Raw genomic sequence first — 12,078 nt, forward strand, 5'->3', positions numbered from 1 at the left:
ATGTTAAGATGGGAACCTTCTCCTTTAATTCAGACTTTGTGTACACGACAAATGCTTTGCTGGTAGACCTATATCTGTGTAGCTATATAAGCAGAGCCCCCTAGTTTAGACGCAAAGTATGCCAACAAAAGGCGTTTTTCTGCTGGCATAGCTATACCACTTCCCTGAACAACATTAGCTATGCTGACAGAAGCACTCTGTTGGCACAGTTGTGTCCCTACTGCAAGTTTTGCTGGCACAGCTACGCCAGCTAGAGGGTGTGATTTCTGCATACCCTTTATTGACATAGCTATGACAACAAACCCCTTGTAGTGTAAACCTGGCCTCAATTTGAGAGGCGAAGAGGGAATTATGCCAAAGTGTTAGAATTATTATTATTAATACAGGATACTGCCACAACACCCATTTAACCATAAATTCCTTTATTAAATTCAAAGACCAAATGGGTATTTATACAGCTGCTCCAAATGTGCCTTAAATGCCTAAGCTATCCTCACACACCTACAGTAATGTGCAGTTATAAGTATAGATCAGGAACTTACAACAGAACTAGACCCAGGGATGCTTAAACCCATATTGCCTGGCTTCAGCCTGGTCAGGCAGGTACTAGTAACAAACCCCTCAAGAATTCACCCTTTTATATCTCATCCATCAGACCCTACCTGACTATTTGAGAAATTCTTTCTTTGTTTAAGCCAGCTAGAACCATCCTTGGTAACTGAGGCTTTTTCTTAAAGGACTTTTCCTCCTATCTTATCAATTACCTTCCAGCAAAGCATATATTTTCTTTAGCCAAACTAATTTAACTCTTCAAATGCCCATCTAATCCTACAAACAGTTTAGAGACAAGAATAAAAATGCCATGAACTAGTCTCAAAAGACAATTGATAGCATTCATCCATACTTGGTGGCCTGACGACTCCCATGAAAAAAAGGCAACTGTGCTTTCCAGAGACGTGTCATGGTGCGGGGATTCAATAGGACAAGGCTCTTGCTGGATTTCTGACTTTCTAGCCCATATATATGTCTGCAGCAGAGGTGAAACTAAGCTGGACTGGACTGGCTTCTCCGCTGCGGGGAGCCCCGGGCCCTTTAAATCACCGCCAGAGCTCCTGCAGCCAGGCTCAGGCAGGGATTTAAAGGGCCTGGTGCTCCGGCCCCCGCGGGGAGCCCTGGGCCCTTTAAAGTGCCACCCAAGCCCCGCTGCCGAAGCTGCGGCGGTGCTTTAAAGGGCCCGGGGCTCCATGCGACGGCCGGAGCCCCAGGCCCTTTAATTCGCCCCTGAGCCCCGGGGCTCCCAGCCGCCTCTGCAGCTAGAAGCTACGGGGTGATTTAAAGGCCCTGGGGCTCTCAGCCATAGCCGGAGCCCCAGGGCTTTTTAATCTTGAAAGGTCCTACCTCTTCCAGTTGAGGCCATGCCTCTTCCTGTTGAGGCCACGCCCCCGCTCAGGACTCCGGCATACCGGTTTAGTCCTTTAAGTTAACTGCAGACCAGGGGTGAAAGTATCAAATTCATAGTTTCCAAACATGACTTTGTTACAAAAGAGAAGATTCTCCAAGATGCGAAGTGTTGATTTTCTCCTCCAAAATTAGATTTAACTCTGGAAAATCTTTCAGAGGTTTAACCAAGTCCTCCTCAAATGGTTTTTCTTTAAATGGAATTGAAAGGATTTCTGCTTGGTAGAAAAGTCTATTTATCAGGAATAAAGCCATATAATACATCTCATAATTAGGCTAGGAACTACAGATTTTGAAAATATTCTGAAAAAAATTTAAGCTGGCCTCTGCTGCTAGGATACACTCTTGTAAAATATCATCTCTTTCCATGACAAAAGTAAGTCACACTGCGGAGTGGGGAGGAGTGGAGGGAGGAGAAGGGGAGAATGTTTAGGTCTCCTTTTGTTGAGCCTTTAGAAGAAAATCCAAACTCTCCTTTTAAGACTGATTCTGCCTGTGATAACAAGGCATTGTTTTCAATGCAACTGAAAGCAGTTACAGGTGGTGTGGCTTTTTAAGGCAGTACTCTGGTACAGAGTAGTTGGTTTGGGATGAATGAGGTCAAATGAGTACCAGACTGAGACAGACTGAAGAGGTAGAGTAATTTAAAAAGGAATGACCAGGTTGAAGAGTTGCAACACCAAATGTATTTCAAAGGTTTCTTGGATGAACTATCAGCTCCAGAGATATTTTTAAGGAGAGAGACACTTCTCTTCACTCACTGTGAAAGAAGAACATGCTGAAAACACTGCTTTAAAAGTGGTTTCATTTCCCTCCTTCTAAAAACAAAAATAAAAAAAGAAGAAGAAGGGCAGAAATATCCTGATACATAGGAGGCTAAAATTTTATGACAAGGCAGGCATTTTTTTAAAAGTATTTTCTTTGCCTGCTGTAGAAGGAAGACTGTTCTTTGAAGAGAGTTTCAGAAAATAGAGGCTATCCTACACCCTTCTAGGGCATAAACAGAAACTGGTACATTTGGCAAATGTAAACACAATTCACATTAGACAAGGATATTCTTGTATTTTATCTGTCTGTATGTCTCACTGTGGAAAGTTCCCTGATAAAACTGAAAAAGTAAAAATTGTTCTCTGTTTTCTGATGCCTTCTTGCTCTTAGAGCGAAAACAGTTTCAAAACAATAACATGCAGTCAGTCCCTAATAAACATGTGATGGTTTTTAGTGTTTTGAACAGTAAACTGAAAACTCTTTCAATACTAACTTAAAAATATCCACCTAAGAGGCACAATAATTGCTTTTATCTGGGGATTTTACTATGTAGTGAAAACTGTCCAAATACTTTGTTCAAAGGAGCAATTATAGTCCAGAAGCTATTTTCCATTAGTTTGCCAATAAATAATTTTGGATAAGAGACTACAGGAAATATTTTACTTTACAAACTTGCAGAGAAAGTCCTAACAAACATTCATGGGCACAATATAATTTCAGACACTTTCACTAAAATTTCACCAGAGTTACCGAATGCTCAAATCCGCTCAATTAATGTGGTCAATCTCTAACAGGAAAACAGGAGCATCCTATGGAGTAAGTAAAAACAGCAGACTGCACCAAGACTATTAGCCATAGCGGGGATCCCTTTTGGTAATAACATCAAGATTGTTAGGATTTGCTAGTAAAAGATTCATAGCATTTAAAGTGCCAGTAAACTATAGACTGCCAGTGTCTTAAACGCCTGTATCCCAGTGTTGGTGTAGTTTAAATGTTGATATCAGGATCTTTATGGGGAAGTTTCTAGCTTGAGTTTTTAATTGGATCATGAATAGAAAAGTATAAACTTTTCATAGTTTATGCTCTCTCTTGGCTAGAAGCACACAAAATTCATTATACCTTGACTGAATCTGCAATTCCACGTTAGTTAAAACTAACTTGAAAACAGACTGCGTTCCTTTTACTCTCCAACAAACACGGCAATAGAATTTTTTCTCTATTTAGTGCACATTATTGACAAAGTCAAGTTTTGATAAGTTCAAAAACAAGTAGCTAAACTGTAAATTATCTAAATAATGTAACTGACTCCTGATTATCTTAATGGCCAAATTTTCAAACATAAGCCTAAACAGTGTCCACAAAACACTTTTAATCACACAATCATGTAACTGCACACAGTATGTGAGCAGATGAGGTACTACCCTGTTTCCCCGAAAATAAGACATCCTCCGAAAATAAGGCCTACTTACAGTTTTGCCTCTCGTTGTAATATAAGGCATCCCCCCGATAATAAGACCTCCCCGATAATAAGGCATCCACCGATAATAAGGCATTTTTCATTTCTGAAAAATAAGACATCCCCTGAAAATAAGACCTAGCGCATCTTTGGGAGCAAAAATTAATATAAGACACTGTCTTATTTTCGGGGAAACAGGGTAGCTATATCAAGTCTGCTGACAAAGCGCTATGCACATGAACACTTATGTCAGTATAACTTAGGTCACTCAGGGGAACAGAATATTCACACCCGTGAGTGACGTATGTTTTGCTGAAATAGGCTATGTGACTTGCACCCCATAATGCTTTATAGAAATATGCTTGTGAGTGTGAATATAATGTAACTGGAATATGCTTCATGCAAAAGGTCTCTAATAAGGTATCATACAAAGTTTATAATCTACTGAGTGTGTTCATCCTATTTGTATAAATGTATCATTCTTGTATCTGAAACTATAAATATGAAATATAAGTCTGAGATCCTATTGTAATTATGCAAAGTGTGGGCCATTAATGATGGCTTGGAATCTCAATGGCTCCCATTAACCAGGACAATTGGTTGTAAATGGCTCTGCTTACTTTTAAGTCTTCCTGTATACGTGTATGCTGGCAAGTGGGCAATGAAGTCTTACAATGACATGTGATCATGTCACCTGAACTGGAATCCATCTTTAACCTGGTGCTTTTCCATTTAGAAGGAGGGGTGGGAACCCAGAGAGGGACAAGAGATTCCTGCCTTGTGCAAAAGATATATAAGGGTGTGGAACAGAACAAAGGAGGCTGCAGACGTGAGAAATCCCCTATCTACCAGGGCCGGCTCCAGGGTTTTGGCCGCCCCAGGCAGCCAAAACAAAACCAAAAAAGCCGCGATCGCGATCTGCGGCGGCAATTTGGCGGGAGGTCCTTCGCTCCCAGGCGGAGTGAGGGACCGTCCACCGAATTGCCACCGAATACCTGGACGTGCCGCCCCTCTCTGGAGCCGCCGCCCCAAGCACCTGCTTGAGAAGCGGGTGCCTGGAGCCGGCCCTGCCATCTACCACCTGAGCTGGAACAAGGACCGTACCAGGGAAAGGATTGGGCCCAGACTAGAAAGGAGTCTAGTCTGTGAAAGAAGCTTATTGGAACATTTCTGAGGGTGAGGTTTCATCTGTAATCAGTTTCTTACTGTATTAGGCTTAGACTTGCTTGTTTTTGTTTTATTTTGCTTGGTAACTTACTTTGTCCTGTCTGTTATTACTTGGAACCTACTTCTTATATTTAATAAAATCACTTTTTACTTATTAATTAACCCAGAGCAAGTAATTAATACCTGGGGGACAAACAGCTGTGCATCTCTCTCTATCAGTATCATTGAGGCCAAACAATTTATGAGTTTATCCCGTATAAGCTTTATACAGAGTAAAACGGAATTATTTGTTTAGATCCCATTGAGAACTGGGTGCTAGAGACAGGAGTACTTCTTAAGCTGTTTTCAGTTAAGTCTGCAGCTTGTGGGGGATGTGGTTCAGACCTGTGTCTGTGTTTGTAGCCGGATAGCGTGTCTGGCCCAACAAGACAGGATCCTGAAGTCCCAAGCTGACAGGGAAAACGGGCTCAGAGGTATCTCAGCACATCAGGTGGCAGTCCCAAGGGGGTCTCTGTGACCCAACCCGTCACAGGCTATGTCTACGCTATAGCCTAATTCCCTTGTCCTCTTCCTTCCAGTTTGGAAATCTCAGCCAAAAGGAAATCTCAACCATTCTCCACTTTTTCACAGCTTATTTAGTCATTTACACCGGTGAATGCAGAAAAGTGGCAAATCAGAATAGTAGTGCTACACCCTACTTTGCACAAGTATAAATGACTATGCGAGATAGTGGAGAAACAGGCCCATAGCATTTAATTTTACTCTTGCATCAAGGTAAATCAGGGGCAACTCCATCAAAGACTAGTGTGAAACTGGTAAGAATAAAATTAGAAAGTACTAGTTATACAAAGGAATTTTCTAGCCAAAAAAGGCAATTTTAATTTGAAGTAAATCACACCATGCAGATATACCTTGAGATGTTCGTTTCTCATGGAAAACATTATGCAGTATTTTAGTCTTGGATCTACAGTAGCATTTGCACTTTTGTGGTAAAATAGAGAAGTACAACATTTGCCAATAAACTAAAGCCAAAGAAACTTATTTTTAAACCAGTTTTTAAGTGAACTAACTACAGTAGCACCTCAGAGTTATGAACACCTTGGGAATGGAGGTTGTTTGTAACTCTGAAATATTTGTAACTCTGAGCAAAACATTATAGTTGTTCTTTCAAAAGTTTACAACTGAACATTGACTTAATACAGCTTTGAAACTTTACTATGCAGAATTAAAATACTGCTTTCCTTTTTTTCAGTAGTTTATGTTTAATAGTACTGTACTGTACTTGCTTTTTTTGTTTGTTTGTTTTTACTGCTGCCTGCTTGCTTACTTCCAGTTCCAAATGATATTTAGTGATATGCAATGGTTCTAGAAGTAAGCATTAGCTTGCCTGGAAACAGGATTTATTTCTATTTGCATGGTAAAGAGACATTCAGTTTGGTGTTGAAGCAAAAGATGCTAGGGTTTTCACGTGCAATGGTTAAACTTAGTCAGTTAAATTGGGCAAGAAAACCTTAATGTAAACACTAGAAAAGGAAGAGGGAAAAAATTATCACTACTTAATCTGAGAAAACAACCTAAGTCATTTAAATATTGAACTTCATTGTACAAGAAAAATTGCTGCACTCTTTTACCCTAGGTCCAACTTCCATTCAATTCATACTGTTAGCTTGGCTTAACTATACTATGTAACTTAGCTCAGGACTTGTCTATGTAGTTCATTAGTCCAGACTCAAGGAATGTAAATTCTAATGCACACTAGCATGTGCATACTAACTGGCTTGTGTGGACCCTGCTGGCAAGCATTAAAAGTTCCTTAGGGTACATTAAAGTAGTCCCAAAAAAGCCCTTAGTGGCACCCGGCCATGCTTTTAATAATTATTAGTATTAAACATTCTGCTTATATTTAATTTTGGTATTTTCTCTAATTTTGTGTTATGTGAAACAAACTTTGCTTTTACCTGACAAGTAATTATTATTTCTGTCCTCAGAGGTAGAAGCTGAATATTGGAATGGGCACTTGGTGACAAACAGGGATTCAATTTTCTCTGCAAATGGTACTACCATGAAAGCTAACTGAGGCTAATGGGGCAAAAGGAGAGCCCAATGACAAAAATATGCCATGATGGTAAAACTTACACACACACACACACACACACACACACACACACACACACTAAGGCTCCAATGATTCTACATACCACTAAAGCACATGCTTCACTTTAATTTAATTAATTTCACTGAACTACTCATGTGCTCACTTTAAGCATTTGATTAGTGCTTTCCAGGATTGTGGTCTAGAAATACTGTGTAAATATGTATTACATAATTAACTAACAGCTCTAACAAAGCGAAGATAGCAATTTATTGATTATTTCAAGAAGAAATTGTATCAGAGTAATCAGAATATAAGATAACTTTGTAATACTTTGTAATGGTGTCATATTTTTAAAATGCAATGGTTTTCCTGATTTCTCCATTCAGAGAACACACAGAATTTTAAACCAGATGTTATTAAACTTAGCTTCTTTAAGTGGTTATGAAGATTCCTTCCTGCTTTCAGCTAGGGAAAAATTAATTATGGAGAACTAAAAGGCACAAAAGTAATTCAACAACAGCATATCAGTTTTATAACTTTCTATTTTTCAAAGCACTGCTGTTGAGCTCGGACACAGCATACCAGTCTCTGAAACCTTTAAATCAGATACACCCTACTCCGTGCAGTCAGTCAGTCAGTCCCTGGAATCTGCCAAACTTGACTGGCACCCATGCATTCTGAACCCCACTGATCCAGCCCAGAAAATGGAAAGGAGGCAAGGGGCACCTGGCCACCAGGAGTAACAGCAAAAACCACTCTCCCCACTGCAAAAGGAAACAGGATTTCAATCTTTTCATTTATGTTTCAGATACAGGATAAGTAACATACAATAACGGTAAATCAAATGGAAAAACAAATATGACCCATTTCATTCCCACGCACCCCCAACACCGCCAACCTCGCCATAAACAAGTCTCCTTGAAACACTCTGAATATGAATTTGTACGTTCTGTTGTTTTAAATGAAAAAACAGTTACCTACCAAATGAAAAAACAGTTATCTACCTTTCGTAACTGTTGTTCTTCGAGATGTGTTGCTCATGTCCATTCCATTCCAGGTGTGTGCGTGCCCAAATGCACAGTCATCAGAGACGTCAGCTGTGGCACTCCCTTGAGTGCTGCACTCATGCATTGTATATTAGGCACCGCTGACCTTACGCCCTCTCAGTTCCTTCTTACTGGCAATTCCAACAGAGGGGCAGGAGGATGGGTAATGGAATGGACATGAGCAACACATCTTGAAGAACAACAGTTAGGAAAGGTAGGTAACCATTTTTTCTTCTTCAAGTGCTTGCTCACATCAATTCCATTCTAGGTGACTCACAAGCAGTATCCTTAGGGGTGGGCTGAGTTCACAGTCTAGAGGCTTGCAGTACTGCTCTACTGAAGCCATCATCGTCCCGGGTCTACTGGGTAAGAGTGTAATAGGACGTGAATGTGTGGATGTATGAGCAGATAGCTGCCTTACAGATACTTGGGCCAGGAAAGCTGCCGAAGAGGCTTGCATTGACTTGGGGAATGGCTTGGTCCTTTCAATGTAGAAGGTTAGCGCCCTCCTGATGTCTACAAAACGCAACCTACGCTCCTCCTCCTCCAACAGATGCGGCTTTGGGAAAAAGACAGGTAAGTAAATGTCCTGGTCTGTATGAAATTGTGAGACCGCCTTGGGCAGGAAAGTCGGGTGCGCCGCAGCTGGACCTTGTCTTTGTAAAAGATCGTATAGGGTGGTTCTGAGATAAGTGCCCTAATCTCAGAGACCCAGCAGGCAGATGTTATTACAACCAAGAATGCGACCTTCCAGGAAAGGAGAAGGAGCGAGCAGGAAGTCAGAGGCTCCAAGGGGTTCCCGTGAGCTGTGACAGCATAAGATTCAGGTCCCATGGAGGAACGGGGTCCCTGACAAGCAGGTAGAGGTGCTCAATGCCCTTGAGGAACCTGGCAGTCATATCCTGGGTGAAAACCAACCTACCGTCAAGTGGTGGATGGAAGGCCGAGATAACAGCCAAATGGACCTTGATAGTTAAAAGGGATAGGCCTTGGAGCTTGAGATGCAGAAGGTAGTCCAGGAACTGCAAGGTGGATCCCGAAGATATTATGTCGAGCACCCCAGGGTCCGAGGTCAGCAGCGCCCAGGCAGAGCGGATGAGGTGCAGGGGGTTAAGGAAAGAGCAATGGGGGTGGATCCTGGGAAGTGACTGGGGCACCATCCTCAGGTGCATCCTCAAAATGCCTGCTTATGGCTTCCTTGGCCTCTAGAAGAACCAGGCAGGGCAGAGGAATGGGAAGATGAAAGGTGTCAAGTGGGCACGTGAAGACGTTTAACCCTTTGTCTCTGTCCTTCTTCCTATAGGAGCTGGACTGGGGTACCCTAGGACCTCGACAGAAGTGGAGGAGGTGGGGGATGGAATGGCTTTCTAGCCTGCTGAGGAGTATGTAGGCCCAAGGAACAGAGGGTGGCATGGGAGTCTTTAAGGCAGTGGAGTCATGTGTCAGTCAGATCCAAGAAGAGCCCTGCTCCCTCAAATGGGAGGTCCTGAAGGGTAGGCTGCATCTCCTGGAACAGCCCGGAGGACTGTAACCAGGAGCTGCACCTCATGACCACTGCAGAGGCGCCTACCCCGGCCGCCGAGTCTGTAGCATCTCAGGCCCTCTGGAGGGCACCTCTGACCACCGCTTTGCCCTCTTCCACCAAGGAGGTGAACTCCTGGGCTTGGTCCTGTGGAAGGCCCTCCTTGAACTTACTGATGGTGTCCCACAGATTGAAGTTGTATCTGCCCAGCACGCCCTGATGGTTAGACACTCAAAATTGCAGGATGCCAAACAAATTCCTGCCAAACACGTCCAGCTTCTTGGTATCTTTATTTTTTGGTGTGCCTCTTGCATGGCCCTGCCTGTCCCTTTTGTTGATGACTGACAGGACCAGGGACCCTGGTGGAGGGTGGGAATACAGGTATTCAAATCCCTTAGCTGGGACACAGCACTTCTTTTCTGCCTTCTTGGAAGTAGGCAGAATGGAAGAGGGGGTCTTCCACAAAGACTTAGCAATTTTTAGGCCACCTGGGTGGATGGGTCAGGGTGGAGGAGGGTATGACTTTAAAGAAGTTGTCGGACTCCTCCACTAACTCCTCGACCTCCAAGTTCATGTTGGCAGCCATCCTTTTCAGGAGGGTCTCCTGCTCCTTGAAGTGATTGGGGGAGAGGTTGGGGGCCACTCGTTTGCAAGGGGCCTGCCACTGCTTCATCCCAAGACGGTGAAGATGACTGCACCGCAGTGGGAGGGGTGGCTTCCCCTTGCTTGTCTGGGGGCAGCTCCTTGGGAGTTGGGGCCTGCGGTGTTGTCCCCGTGTTGGATTTGGCAATGTACTCTGACTCCAGTGCCGGCTGTTCCTGGGACAGTTTGTCCGATGCGGCCTGGGAGGAACAGTGGGAGTATGGGACTGGCACAACAGGTACACCCCACGGGTTCCAGTTTTGCCATTGAGTGGGCCAATGCCTCTGCCTCCATGCCACTGCCGCCAGTTTTTCAGGCTGGTGGCGATTCACCTTTTATCGGTGAGGGGCTGATCTTCCCTTCCAACTCGGACCATTGCCCTTCCAATAATCAAGGTGGAGCCGTAGATGCCCGAGTCTGCTGACTGACCCTTGTTGGTGACCAGTAAGGAGAGGACGAGGATCGGTGCCTGCTCGAAGAGCGGTACCGGGGAGCCGGAGACTGGTGCCGTGACTGGGTATGATCCTGCACCAGGGGGGATCAATACCTGGGAGGCCACTGTGGTGATCTCTGGTGGGAGATTCAGGTGTCCCGTGCCTTATAGGTGGAGATCTTGGCATCAGGGACCTGGGTCTTCTAACCGAGGAGTGAGGCTGTAGTGCCGGAGTCCTAGGCTGCAGTGATGGGGATCAATGCCTGAGGTCTGGGGACCGGGGATGTTCCGCTGCTTTAGAGGGTGGTCCCATAACTGGCTTGCCCTTAAATGCCAGGGCCTTAGCCAGGTCCGTCGCCTGGCTTGGCATCTGCGGTGCCAGACGGCCTATTTGCTCTTTGGCCGCCGGGCCCACTTTGGGCACAGTTGACCCTACAAGGAGCCGGGACCCCCTGCCGCTCCCGGGAGTCAGAGGTGAATCCCTGGCTGGCTAGGGGGTCCGACCACAGCGGTACCCCGAGCAGCTCTGGGGTGGGCACATGGCCTAACCCAGGTCCTTTGCCCAAAGCCCCCTTTTCCTGCAGTGCCGGAGGGTGTTTCGACTTCTTAGGCACTGGGGAGGAGTAACGGTGCTGGGTGGATTCCAGTGCCGGCGGTGCACTGCGCGCTGATGCTGAAGTGCCAGGCATGGAGTCTGATCGAGAGGGCTCTGAGGCAGGACAAAGCGCAGCCTCCATGAGGAGGGCCCTCAAGTGGATATCCCGCTCCTTTTGAGTTAGAGGGTGAATGTTTTTGCAGATCCTGCACTAGTCCTTTCTGTGGGACTCCTTCAAATACTTTAAACAGCTCTTGTGGGGGGGTCACTAATGGGCATCGGCCAGCTGGACGATGAACATGGCTTAAAGTCTGGGGAATGGGGCATGTCCCGTTCTGAGGTGAAGTCCCAGCCAGGACTCTAACTCCTAAACTATCATTCTAACACAAAGGAGACAAAACAATGGACTGTAAGAACCGCTAATGCTCTTGCAATGCAAGACAGGGTGCTCCGACCAACCATCACGGGCGCTAAGAAGGAACTGAGACGGTGTAGGGTCGGCAGCGCCTAATATACACATGAGCACGGCACTCAGAGGGCGCCACAGCCGACCCTATGGATACTGCTAAGGCGAAAGTCTCTGATGACTGTGCACGTGGGCGCACACACACCTAAAATGGAATCGACATGAGCAAGCACTCAAAGAATAATGAGTTTATTTAAAATATAAAAGAAAGACAGGCCTCAAATAAAAGTCAATAGTCAAAATTCTACAAAAGTATTCCTACTGTTTGAAATGAACTTTATTAAATGAGATTTGGAGCCAAAATTTTGTGAAACAAAATGTGTATATGCGTATGTCCAGGCAAAGACAGGCTGTTGTATATCTCAAACATGAATATTGAATAAGCTCTGAGTGTAACTGAAACCCTACAGCTGCATACTACAGTAGGGTA

At 44.4% G+C, this 12,078-nt stretch overlaps 1 protein-coding gene across 19 annotated transcripts in view; it reads right to left on the reverse strand.

Moving 5' to 3' along the window:
• The window catches only part of MGMT (O-6-methylguanine-DNA methyltransferase), a 339,246-nt gene that overhangs the window by 194,196 nt on the left and 132,972 nt on the right, over positions 1–12,078 (reverse strand). For 12 of the 19 annotated variants that reach the window (XM_065552224.1, XM_065552213.1, XM_065552219.1 and 9 more), the window contains one exon: positions 3,696–3,788. The exons of the other annotated variants lie outside the window; for them this stretch is intronic. In XM_065552224.1, the coding sequence (XP_065408296.1) occupies positions 3,696–3,788 (93 nt within the window). The remainder of the gene's footprint in view (positions 1–3,695; positions 3,789–12,078) is intronic. 19 annotated transcript variants of the gene reach the window in all.

Source organism: Chrysemys picta, chromosome 7, assembly GCF_011386835.1.
Source record: "Chrysemys picta bellii isolate R12L10 chromosome 7, ASM1138683v2, whole genome shotgun sequence".
Taxonomy (NCBI): domain Eukaryota; kingdom Metazoa; phylum Chordata; order Testudines; family Emydidae; genus Chrysemys; species Chrysemys picta.